Raw genomic sequence first — 13,649 nt, forward strand, 5'->3', positions numbered from 1 at the left:
TAGTTTCCTATTATGATTCAGCAATCATCATTTTAGAAAGGGAATAGCATACCAAAGTATTATACTTTGTAGGGAAGATTTACATTTTCTCTTCAGAGGTCTATTTTTTGTGTTTATGCTATATGCTTTTTTGTATGTAATTTGTAATATATATATTTTTTGTCATTAAATGTTTATTGGGGAGAATACAAAAACATATCATTTTAAAATCATTTTAAATACCGAGAGATAATTCCCCAAGTATTGTATTTCCCCCCTTCCCCCACCCAAACCACCCAAACCACCCTCCACAAAAACAAGCCCCACAAAGGACCTCCTGAACTAATATGTCAGATAAAACTGAAGAAGGATTAATCAAAGATCTAATGGAGTCTGCGGCCAATCTCCAGGCCTGCACAGTCCTCTCCCTAGCGCCATGGACCCGAGCAGTAGAAAGTTCCATAGAAATTATATCAAGAAAGACTAGGGTCCATTGACTGTAGGGGAGGGAATGCGGAGGTTGCCAATGAAGAGCTATCATTTTTTTAGCTGCTGTGAGACCAGCCAACCAGATCTGTTTCTGTTGCAATGATAGATCGAGGGATGAGTCATCATTCAGTAATAATATCTTAGCAGAGCAACGGATATTCTTCACAAAAACAGTGGACAACGTTGAAGAGACCCGATCCCACAACAGGACCCTCCCAAACCATATGTAAAAAGGAGCCATGTCATGTAAGAGATGTTGTTATTATTATTATTATTATTATTATTATTATTATTATTTGTTTATTTAGCAGACACCTTTATCCAAGGAGAGACTAGGGTGTGTGAACTATGCATCAGTTGCAGTCACTTACAATTACAATTATATAGATTATATAGATGCCTTGACCAGACTGCACCCAGCTACCTCCAGACCCTCATCTCTCCCTACACCCCCACTCGACCTCTCCGCTCCGCCTGCACTAGAAGACTGGCTCTACCTCCGCTACGCTCCCCTGCCTCCCGAGCCCGCTCCTTCTCCACCCTTGCTCCGCAGTGGTGGAACGACCTTCCTACAGATGTCAGGACTGCCCAGTCCCTGACCACATTCCGGCGCCTCCTTAAGACTCACCTCTTCAAACAGCACCTGTAGAACTCCTCTGTTTGTATCCTGGGACACTATCACCCTTCATTTAAATGTGCTTTATTTTGCTCTTATCTGCCCCCTATTTTACTGCATTTAATCCTGTACTTCAGAATACTGTAATCTGCCAAGTGTTTAACCTGTAGTACTTTGTATTTAATCATATCCTGATGTAACTATCACTATTTAATCATATCCTGATGTAACTATCACTATTATCTACTGTATTATTGAATTGTGGTTTGTCACACTTGAACAAAAATTATTGTATTTCTTGCTCTTATTGTATTACTTGTATTGTAACACTTGAATGTGTTTGTATTTGTTTGCGATTGTAAATCGCCCTGGATAAGAAATAAATAATAATAATAATAAATAATTACGTCTCACCCGAAATAAGGAGCACAAGGAGGTTAAGTGACTTGCTCAGGGTCACACAATGAATCAATGGTTGAGGTGGGATTTGAACCGGAGACCTTCTGGTTACAAGCCCCTTTTCTTTAACCACTGGACCAGATCTATCCCCCAGGGAACCAATAGGCACGCATTGCAGAACGAATTCGAAGGTAAAAGAAGAACGGTACCTGGCAAGTATTGCGATTGTAAATCTTGGAATGTGCGAAGTTGTTTATCTTTGCAAATATCTACAAAAGTATGAATCCCTTTGTCTCCCCATTGTGGAAATAAAAAGGGGGAACCGCCGGACGAGAGCGAAATTATGAAAAATAGGAGTATGACATTTGTAATATTCTTAAACATACTGTATTTAACATATGAGAATAAGAATTCTACTTTCTTGAGATACAGGCAGCTCTAATGTAACAAGCAAATTCAAATAATGACAAAAATTAAATCGTATCAGATGTGTAAACCAAAATGTTACGCTTGCAATTTCAATAATGGCAACGCTGTTATTAATAATAGCTTGTCTCTTTAAGAAGTGCACTCTCCCCACGTTACTTTGATTGACATTTGAGGATTGTCACTCTCCCACACACCGACCTTCTTATTCTTTACTCGAATCTCTGCATTACCGACGTTTCCATTGGCCAGCACTTTGTTGCTCTCTGTAATCGACAAGCACAATTTTCTATCTAACAATTCTATTGGACAGATATTATATTTACGTCACCAGCCCACGTGCCTGCGCAATTTTGATTGGCTTCAGTTAGTTTTCAGGGGCAGTCCTAGGTCTGGTTAGTTCTGCGAGTGTGAAACCGCGTGTTAATGTAAGTAGTGGGATAGTGAAGGGTAGGGTGAAGCTGCATTGTTATTCCGACTAAGCTTAGATTCATTTTGCTTTTTAAAAACCTATTCTGGAGATCAACCTTGTTCTTTCTTGGATATAACTACTAAGTGCTTTTGTTTGCTTGTTTTAATAATAATATTGGGGATTTATTTAATTGTATTAATACACATTTTAATTTAACTCACATTGTGGATAGGGTTGATTGCCACTAGATTTGAAATCTGTGTTGCTGTCGATTTCTACAAAAGACATTTATGTGTGGATTTTTTTTTTTTTTTTTTTTTTTTTAATCACCGAACTGGATATCCCTGCTGAGAACCATCGGTGCCCTGCAATTTATATCCAAAATAGAGTTCAAGGTGGACTGTTTCCATTGCAGTCTATTGCGTACTTTTTTTTTAAATCATCAGTTTCATTACTGCTACTGGACAATCTTTAAAAACAAGGACGGGCCGACAATATATAACTTCGTCGCAGAGCTGCAACGATTAAGAAACGCTGATTTTGTTCTGCAAAGGATATCTTATTTGTGTGTGTGCTGGGAAGACTCGAGTCTGGGATTTTTTTTTCCGGTCTCTCTTTGCGATCCAGGATGGTTTTATCACAGTTCTGAGATTTCTGTGTGTGCTTCTCAATTTCTTGTTAACCTGGTTGAAATATAAACAACCGAGAACCGAGCTTCGAAGGAGGAGATACGTGGTCGAAGAGATGTTTCCTCAAAGCAGACATCCCGTAAGTGTACAACCACACAAAGGAAAATGGGGGAACTCCCTCTGCCTCACGGGTTCCTTCCCTAATTAACTATTGATTTGGTCTATCTGGTGTTCTCATACTATAATGTAGAACATCAGAAATACGTTACCTTTTTAAAATTATTTGAGTGTGAGACGTCGAGCACTTCTGAGAGTTTGTTTTCAATTGTTTACGTTTTTATTGAACAAGCAGCGCGCAACTTTTGCTTTTTCGTAAAAGTAGCCTACACATGCTTATTTGATTGTGCAATCCAAGTATGTAGCTGTATGTGTAAGCATATGCAGGGATTTATATAGTTAAGCTCGTAACTCAAGTCGTATGTGTTTTTCTTATTTACTTCTATTTTATTTCTACCCACCTTTGACAGACGCCGCATCAGCCTGCGGGACATCCCTTTAAATTTACCATACCCGAGTCCTTGGATCGGATAAAAGAAGAATTTCAGTTTCTACAAGCTCAGTATCACAGGTGTGTGCAGTTGTAATGTATATATTCGTGGTCTACTATAGAAAGACAAGAAAAAACGACATTTCGTGTTTACATTCAGGACATTTCGGTTGTTGTCTGCGGTAGGTAAATTGTGGTTAAGCTAGGGAACCAGAGGGCGGCGTTTGGAGCCAGTTTAAATAAGCTTCTATAAAACCAAGGGGTTTTTTTTGTTATGAAGTTTTATACAAATAAATTGTGCTAGTTTTATAGTTGGATAGTTTTACTTAATCTATTAATGATTGGGCAATGACAAGTCGTTTGTAGCAATAGTAGACAAAATACAAATGTTGCCAAGTTTGGAAAGAATGTAATTCAATATGAGAAACGCTTTACATATCATACCCTTTGCGAAGTCCCAGTTGACCTAAAACGTTTTCTACAAATGCTCGAATGCATGATAATTGGTACCAGAAAGGCAGTAACATGCATATATATATATATATATATATATATATATATATATATATATATATATATATATATATATATGCCTGTACTTGTCAGATGTTGATACAATAAATGGTATTGTTTTCCTGTCTCACACAGCAGTGTTTGTATTTTAAAGATCTTGTACTTTTTTCTTTTAGTCTGAAGCTGGAATGTGAGAAGCTATCCAGTGAGAAAACAGAAATGCAGAGGCACTATGTTATGGTAAGTTATCTTTTCGCCTATGTTTGCTTTGAGAATGTGTGATTGTTTTAGATTACAATTCGAACTGACCAATTTCAACATTATGTATTCACAGTACTATGAAATGTCTTACGGGCTCAACATTGAAATGCATAAACAGGTAAGTTTAACCAGGTCTAGCCAGAAGCTGAAAGAAAATTGGCCATGTGCATTTTGTGGGAAAGTTCTGTGTGGATATGTGCTGGTGTTGACCATTCAAAACTTTACTGTATCATTCATTTTCTTTGATGGTAGTTTCAACTAGACATCTATCTATCTATCTATCTATCTATCTATCTATCTATCTATCTATCTATCTATCTATCTATCTGTGTATATATGTATATATGTAATGATTTCTTATTTTCCTGTTGAAAGTACTGGTTAATTTAAACATCATTAGAAAAACAAGGGGGGTGGGGGTGGAACTATGCTGTCTCCAAGATGACACTCCAAAGCATGGCTTCTTGCAGGGTCACAGTTGGATTATCCTGTGCAGTGTGTCTTTGTATGGTAGGATTAAATTACAAAACAGGACAGTGAAAACAGTTCTCGGATTGAAGTACAGGTTTTTGTACTTAACGTGAGGTTTGAATGGAGGTGAATAAGCAATGGTGTGAATTGAATTGAGTGCCAAATAGACTTAATGACAGGGTGTAAGGGTTTTGTGGATATGCTGACATTTACGTTTTCATCAAGATCCTGGCAACAATGAGTTTTTAAAGAATCGATTTTCAAAATAATAAAAATATAACAAGTATTATTGGATGAGGTGCCCAGTTTATAATGTACAATGCAATCTTTGCTTGATGCATTTGAGTCTCCTCTCCGAGAACTCTTGTTTCATTAAATTAAATAGCATGGCTGACTGGCTAAGGGCAAGGCAGAGAAATCGATTAGTGAAGGCTTCAGTTTTTATCTGTGCTCATAGACTTCTATTAATCAAGTGTACTTTAAATTCCCAGTACTTTTCTTTGCTTGCTACTGTACAGCCTCTAAAATAGTAGTGTGTTCATTTGAAGTCAGAATTTTCAAAAATGTAACTGCTTTTTACTGTATTGCAGCATCTGCTAGAACTAAGATGGCAAAACATTTTTTTTTTTTTTTGGAAGATGGGATGTTACACCTGTAACAGTGTGAACATGTCTTAGATCAAGTGCTATCATAGTTTTTAAATGCAAGTAATTCAGTGTTGACTGATTTTAAATAAAGTGAATTGAAAAACACTGATTTTAAATTGTTATTTTTAAATCACTTGATTTTAAATCATTTTTTTACAGCTGTTTTATATAGTTTCTCAAGGGGAAAAATGAAGTGTGTTTTTAAAAACCTTTTATTAACACAAACAATATCTCAAACTCTTACTGTATGAACTAAAATGTGCACCAAACTTTATATTAAGGCCTAACTGAATTTAAATTTTTAAGCACTTGTAGTTCTCTTATCTAGTAATTAAAGCAAATACACATTGTCTAGTTTTGTATGTTACCACTGTCTGCTAAGGATCTTTCTGGAATCTTATTTACTTAAATAAAAAACTCTTTGTTTAGTTGTTTTAGAAATTATTTAATAAACAAACATGCTGCCTCGGGCCTATATGACTCGAGATATTATTCCATGTAGCTATGTATTATTATTATTAATAATAATAATAATAATAATAATAATAATAATAATAGTAATAATATCTGAAATTGGTTTTACCTATCTGAAGAGATGCTTGTAAAAAGGGCTTATAAAATATCTGTACTAGGCTTGGCTTAGTAGAGACTCATTGTCTCTAGCCTCTGTCTGATAATGTACCATAGTTATACTTAAAATTCTGCACTATCCTCCAACTTATTTTTGTGTTGTAAAATTGACAATTAATTAAATACTGTATACTGCAAGTTTATTGCTTTCTAATATTTCACATATAAACATATATACTGCATTACATAATGGAGATTAAATTAGTCACATAGCTTGTTTCATATACAGCAAACTGCAGCGCAGGCCAGCAATTAGTGTCCTTTAAAACACAAGAAGTTTAATATTTCAAATTATCTGAAGACGCTTTTCCCATTATGAATGATTGATACTGAAAACAACACATATATTGAAGATGAATGTAAAAGCAGTGAATCGCATCTTGTAATTACACATTTTTAACCGATACCTCCCCATTTTAAGTGATAACCGACAGTCTAAAATGTGTTTAAAAGGGGCGAATATTACAACATCCCCTGCTGTCGGCCCCCAACCACACAAGCAAACTATATTTATTACACTTAATAAATAACTGAATAACCTTGTTTCATAAACATGGTGTCAATACTTATGTTTGCAACTGTATGTGTGTGTGTGTGTGTGTGAGGCTTGAGTTTTACAGATTCATTTTGTCATTTTCTGTGTCTTTCTTGCCAGCTTTTCCTGCTGTCATGCCGTTGCTATGCGCTCTACCTCGCTGCTATTTCTGAAATATATATATTAGAAAATTATTCAGTAACGTCAGCCAATCAGCTTCCAGTTCTAGTGGGCTGTAAAAGATGGTAGATGCCCGCTGGAACGTCTCAGCACCAACTGTGAATCAAATTTAAAATCAATCCACGCAAGTGCTGGCTTTTTCTTTTTGACTTGCTGTATTTTAAGCATAGTTCACATCTATTGGACAGTAAATAAAGAGACAATTGGTCCAAATTAATTTTATTGTCCACCAAAACCAGCCAGTCAATACTTTGCATTGACGAAAGCAACCAATCCTGTACCTGCATCTGCCGAGAGCCAATCACAGAATGTCATCTCGACTGGAGCACAATCTTTCAACAACAACAAAGCAAGACGCGGACAGTTCAGTAATATTGCTCCATTCATATATACGGTAGATTCAGGAGAGAAAGGCTTTGGTTGAAGGTAGAAACATGGTGAGTTATAAGGCATTTTAGAGTGGTATTTAATGAGAGATTGTGTTGGTAGTTCAGACTCCATCGTACACGGACTGTTCAGTAATTGCTCCGTTCATTCCTCAGGGAAGGTCCCGGTTTATAAATAGTTAAATCCCTAACTAGTTAATAAAAAATAAAAATGTATTTACTAAATAAAAAATAATTGTTTTTCTCTTTATATGTATGCCATCCGTGTTTTTTATTTAAAAAATGTTCGGGACTATTTTCTTAGAACGTCTTTACTCAGCGGAAAGGTACCCGACAAATCAGTACACGTTAAAGCTAAATCTAGGTTTTAAGGTGTGTTTTTTTTTTTTTTTTAACAGTTGAAAAATTTACAGTATTCGGAGATAGAGCTACAACTACGATACTATTAAAATCTTTCCATAATTTAATTCTAAAAAATCGCCAACTCTGAAGTAATTAAGACTGTTGAATGAAAACCCCTTGTAGTTTTCAATCATGTAAATACATTTTTTATTGTAAACTGGAAGACTATTGTTGTAAATACCTGCTCCTCTGGAATTTATATAATACGGGATTACCTGTAGGGAGATGTATGTATGTATGCATGTGTATTTTGATTTTTGAGCTCTTTGAACTGATTGTGTTCAATTGAAGGAAAACATAACTTGACATGAATAACATGGAAGTACTTCCACAATAGGATTTGGATAACATAAACATTCTTGCATTTTTGTGTTAATGTATTCCAGGGGAAATGGTATCCACAAGTTTCATTTATCTATACAGATTGTGATATGTACAATAATACATTTTAGCAGCTCCACAACTTGCATAAATGCAGTCCAGCCTTTCAGGCGATAACCGACAGTGTGGCGGATCCTGTGGAGGCGTGCAGCATGAAGTAATTGTGATTCTTATTAAAACTGGTGACGTCTCAGCCCAAGGGTGTAGCCAGGCTCAGACTGATGCCTTTTCGCTGACTGATCACCAGTGCGTCCTAAGTGCTCATTATGTTGTAGAGAGGGCTTTTGCAGCTCTCATTACGTTTGACAGAAATTCTCTCTGGGGGGGAAACTGGGCATTAGCTAGGCTCCCGGCAGGCTGACATTATTCTTTTTATGGCTTATAAGCAAATGCTAGCGTTCACTGTGAAGAGAATGTCATTTTGACAATGTCTTTGTTACGCTCTGCTGTGATTATTTATATATATATATATATATATATATATATATACACAGCTCTGGAAAAAATTGAGACCACTGGAAAATTATCAGTTTCTCTGGTTTTACTATTTATAGGTATGTGTTTGGGTAAAATGAACATTTTTGTTTTATTCTATAAACTACTGACAACATTTCTCCCAAATTCCAAATAAAAATATTGTCATTTAGAGCATTTATTTGCAGAAAATGACAACTGGTCAAAATAACAAAAAAGATGCAGTGTTGTTAGACCTCGAATAATGCAAAGAAAATAAGTTCATATTCATTTTTAAACAACACAATACTAATGTTTTAACTTAGGAAGAGTTCAGAAATCAATATTTGGTGGAATAACCCTGATTTTCAAGCACAGCTTTCATGCGTCTTGGCATGCTCTCCACCAGTCTTTCACATTGATGTTGGGTGACTTTATGCCACTCCTGGCGCAAAAATTCAAGCAGCTCGGCTTTGTTTGATGGCTTGTGACCATCCATCTTCCTCTTGATCACATTCCAGAGGTTTTCAATGGGGTTCAGGTCTGGAGATTGGGCTGGCCATGACAGGGTCTTGATCTGGTGGTCCTCCATCCACACCTTGATTGACCTGGCTGTGTGGCATGGAGCATTGTCCTGCTGGAAAAAACAATCCTCGGAGTTGGGGAACATTGTCAGAGCAGAAGGAAGCGCGTTTTCTTCCAGGACAACCTTGTACTTGGCTTGATTCATGCCAAAGCTGCCCGATTCCAGCCTTGCTGAAGCACCCCCAGATCATCACCGATCCTCCACCACATTTCACAGTGGGTGCGAGACACTGTGGCTTGTAGGCCTCTCCAGGTCTCCGTCTAACCATTAGATGACCAGGTGTTGGGCAAAGCTGAAAATTGGACTCATCTGGGGGTGCTTCAGCAAGGCTGGAATCGGGCAGATTTGTCTGTGAAGGACACATGAATCAAGCCAAGTACAAGGTTGTCCTGGAAGAAAACTTGCTTCCTCCTGCTCCGACAATGTTCCCCAACTCTGAGGATTGGTTTTTCCAGCAGGGCAATGCTCCATGCCACACAGCCAGGTCAATCAAGGTGTGGATGGAGGACCACCAGATCAAGACCCTGTCATGGCCAGCCCAATCTCCAGACCTGAACCCCATTGAAAACCTCTGGAATGTGATCAAGAGGAAGATGGATGGTCACAAGCCATCAAACAAAGCCGAGCTGCTTGAATTTTTGCGCCAGGAGTGGCATAAAGTCACCCAACATCAATGTGAAAGACTGGTGGAGAGCATGCCAAGACGCATGAAAGCTGTGCTTGAAAATCAGGGTTATTCCACCAAATATTGATTTCTGAACTCTTCCTAAGTTAAAACATTAGTATTGTGTTGTTTAAAACTGAATATGAACTTATTTTCTTTGCATTATTCGAGGTCTGACAACACTGCATCTTTTTTGTTATTTTGACCAGTTGTCATTTTCTGCAAATAAATGCTCTAAATGACAATATTTTGATTTGGAATTTGGGAGAAATGTTGTCAGTAGTTTATAGAATAAAACAAAAATGTTCATTTTACCCAGACACATACCTATAAATAGTAAAACCAGAGAAACTGATCATTTTCCAGTGGGCTCTTAATTTTTTTCCAGAGCTGTAATATTTTTATTTATTTATTTATTTCTTAGCAGACGCCCTTATCCAGGGCGACTTACAATTGTTACAAGATATCACATTATACATTATACAGATATCACATTATTTTTACATACAATTACCCATTTATACAGTTGGGTTTTTACTGGAGCAATCTAGGTAAAGTACCTTGCTCAAGGGTACAACAGCAGTGTCCCCCACTGGGGATTGAACCCACAACCCTCCGGTCAAGAGTCCAGAGCCCTAACCACTACTCCACACAGTACTATAATACAGTACTGTGCAAAAGTTTTAGGCAGGTGTGAAAAAATGCTGTAAAGTAAGAATGCATTGAAAAATAGACATGTTAATAGATTATATTTATCAATTAACTAAATGCAAAGTGAGTGAACAGAAGAAAAATCTAAATCAAATCCATATTTGGTGTGACCACCCTTTGCCTTCAAAACAGCATCAATTCTTCTAGGTACACTTGCACAAAGTCAGGGATTTTGTAGGCATGTAGTCAGGTGTATGATTAAACAATTATACCAAACAGGTGCTAATGATCATCAATTCAATATGTAGGTTGAAACACAATCATTAACTGAAACAGAAACAGCTGTGTAGGAGGAATACAACTGGGTGAAGAACAGCCAAACTCAGCTAACAAGGTGAGGTTGCTGAAGACAGTTTACTGTCAAAAGTCATACACCATGGCAAGACTGAGCACAGCAACAAGACACAAGGTAGTTATACTGCATCAGCAAGGTCTCTCCCAGGCAGAAATTTCAAGGCAGACAGGGGTTTCCAGATGTGCTGTCCAAGCTCTTTTGAAGAAGCACAAAGAAACGGGCAACGTTGAGCACCGTAGACGCAGTGGTCGGCCAAGGAAACTTACTGCAGCAGATGAAAGACACATCATGCTTACTTCCCTTCGCAATCGGAAGATGTCCAGCAGTGCCATCAGCTCAGAATTGGCAGAAAACAGTGGGACCCTGGTACACCCATCTACTGTCCGGAGAAGTCTGGTCAGAATTGGCCTTCATGGAAGACTTGCGGCCAAAAAGCCATACCTCCGACGTGGAAACAAGGCCAAGCGACTCAACTATGCACGAAAACACAGGAACTGGGGTGCAGAAAAATGGCAGCAGGTGCTCTGGTGAGTCAAAATTTGAAATATTTGGCTGTAGCAGAAGGCAGTTTGTTCGCCGAAGGGCTGGAGAGCGGTACACAAATGAGTGTCTGCAGGCAACAGTGAAGCATGGTGGAGGTTCCTTGCAAGTTTGGGGCTGCATTTCTGCAAATGGAGTTGGGGATTTGGTCAGAATTAATGGTCTCCTCAATGCTGAGAAGTACAGGCAGATACTTATCCATCATGCAATACCATCAGGGAGGCATCTGATTGGCCCCAAATTTATTCTGCAGCATGACAACGACCCCAAACATACAGCGAAAGTCATTAAGAACTATCTTCAGCGTAAAGAAGAACAAGGAGTCCTGGAAGTGATGGTATGGCCCCCGCAGAGCCCTGATCTCAACATCATCGAGTCTGTCTGGGATTACATGAAGAGAGAGAAGCAACTGAGGCTGCCTAAATCCACAGAAGAACTGTGGTTAGTTCTCCAAGATGTTTGGGCCAACCTACCTGCCAAGTTCCTTCAAAAACTGTGTGCAAGTGTACCTAGAAGAATTGATGCTGTTTTGAAGGCAAAGGGTGGTCACACCAAATATTGATTTGATTTAGATTTTTCTTCTGTTCACTCACTTTGCATTTAGTTAATTGATAAATATAATCTATTAACATGTCTATTTTTGAAAGCATTCTTATTTTACAGCATTTTTTCACACCTGCCTAAGACTTTTGCACAGTACTGTATATATATTTTTTTTATTCCTTTTCCCTCCATGGCAAGCTTGTCTCCTGGGCTGACTCAATGCTCCCTCAGTGTGAAGGCCTCCTGTGGGTTTGCAGAGCTTTTTCTGAAAGCTTTGATTCAGGCATGCTGCTCATTCATGGTGGTATCATATTCAGAAAGTGTACTTTCCCATACAGATCCCCATCTAGAAGATGAAAGAGAGAATTCAGAACTATCTTGCTTTCAATAATGTAGGTGCCTGCATTTTTTTTTTTTTACAGGTAGGGGGTTATGTCCTGTTTTTTGACTGGCATCCTAACATTAGCCAGGCCTCAGGCTACCACAGAGACTTTCGGGTCACTTTCTTTTGTTTTGTTTTGTTTTAAGTACGTTATTATGATTCAACTAATGTGTTAATTATGAGATAAAAAGAAGCAAATACAATTCAGTGATTGGTAGATTTATTTAATACTTGTTTAAGCTGATACAGTTCACGCCAGAGGCGCTGATTTAACATTTTAAATGTCTAATAGTAATATTATCATTACCATATTTATGTGTGTGTTTACAAAATCTTTTTTTTCTCAGTACTTTAAATACAAAGGTATTAGTAGGACTATTAGTCCTATTGCCAGTCTGTTCTAACTGTTCTAATGATATCTATTCATGATTTTAGTAGTTTTAACTGTAAAGTTCCATGAGATTCACTGGCCTCAGTGGCCGTGAAGAAACTGTGTGATTTTATAGTATAGTAAGGCTGCCTTATTTTTAGTATCTCAACCTTGTTTCTTCTTGTGGCATGCCTGGATGCCTAGAAATACAGCTAATGTATTTAGCAAGGTTTAACAATTCTACAGCTCAAGATGTTGTTTCTTGGTATTTAATTAATTAATGACCTTATTGGACTCCCCTATGTTTGCAGTACTTGGGCAAAGCTTATGAGACCATCAGACATTAATAGACTGAAGAGGTGCTGTCAGTGGGCATTACAGCAATGCCCTTTTTTATTTTTATCAGCTGTGACTGCTGTCTGTGCTGCCTGGAATAATTCAGGCGATAAAGCTTCCTGTGTCTAAAGCCTGGATTGTTTAGGTGTAAGATTAGCTTTTGGTCTGTGGCAAGCAGCCAAAGAAGAAGCTCTGCTGCTAAATCCCATTGATAGACCCTATAAATTGCTACACTGAACGTTTGCATTTTGCCCTTTTCCGTGACAGCTGTGTGGACAGCCATTATTTTGCTGACCTGTCTTTTACACTGTCATTTATTGATTGGTGCCCTAAGGCCATTGTAATATTTTAGCCCACAACCTCATCTTTCTGGATCCATGCTGATTACACTATGTAACACAATTTTTGTTCCTGGGTAGTAAGTGTTATTTCCTAATTGCTTATGCCTCAAAAGTATAGAAAATGGCTATTATTCCCCACAAACTTTGCTTTTGTGACCAGGAGTGATATTTTGAAATTTACCTATTTCCAATGAGAAAACGGGCGGATTTGTGTCTTTTCGTTCACATAAAGTCAGAAAAAAACATATGAATCCAAATTAACATGTATTTATACTAAAGTAATACAAAAATGACTACAAAAGATTTAGAAGCGAGTAGTTTTTCGAGATTTACAATTATACTGCAAATCACTTTCACGAATCAGCCCCCAAATGTAGTCTCCCATCATGTTCTCGTTATACTGTCCTTCATTGACAGCTCATCCAGGAGCCTCAAAGCTGTGGGGCTCCATAATGGTAACAAGTACCCGTCTCTTCCCCTGGCTCACTCGGTGCACCTCAAAGAGGATTACAACAGCATCAAGAC

The 13,649-nt window shown here is 37.8% G+C and overlaps 1 protein-coding gene across 10 annotated transcripts in view; it reads left to right on the top strand.

Annotated features, from left to right (window-relative positions):
• The first annotated feature begins 2,297 nt into the window (after positions 1-2,297).
• Positions 2,298-13,649, top strand: part of LOC117421237 (transducin-like enhancer protein 1) — a 69,545-nt gene continuing 58,193 nt past the window's right edge. For 6 of the 10 annotated variants that reach the window (XM_034035355.3, XM_034035357.3, XM_034035360.3 and 3 more), the window contains exons 1-4: positions 2,300-3,089; positions 3,478-3,578; positions 4,187-4,250; positions 4,345-4,389. In XM_034035355.3, the coding sequence (XP_033891246.1) occupies positions 3,066-3,089; positions 3,478-3,578; positions 4,187-4,250; positions 4,345-4,389 (234 nt within the window). In that variant the 5' untranslated portion in view covers positions 2,300-3,065. Of the gene's footprint in view, positions 3,090-3,477; positions 3,579-4,186; positions 4,251-4,344; positions 4,390-13,649 lie in introns of all 10 variants that reach the window. The other 4 variants (XM_059025371.1, XM_059025403.1, XM_059025388.1 and 1 more) reach the window with 2 other exon arrangements.

Source organism: Acipenser ruthenus, chromosome 1 (genome assembly GCF_902713425.1).
Source record: "Acipenser ruthenus chromosome 1, fAciRut3.2 maternal haplotype, whole genome shotgun sequence".
NCBI lineage: Eukaryota > Metazoa > Chordata > Actinopteri > Acipenseriformes > Acipenseridae > Acipenser > Acipenser ruthenus.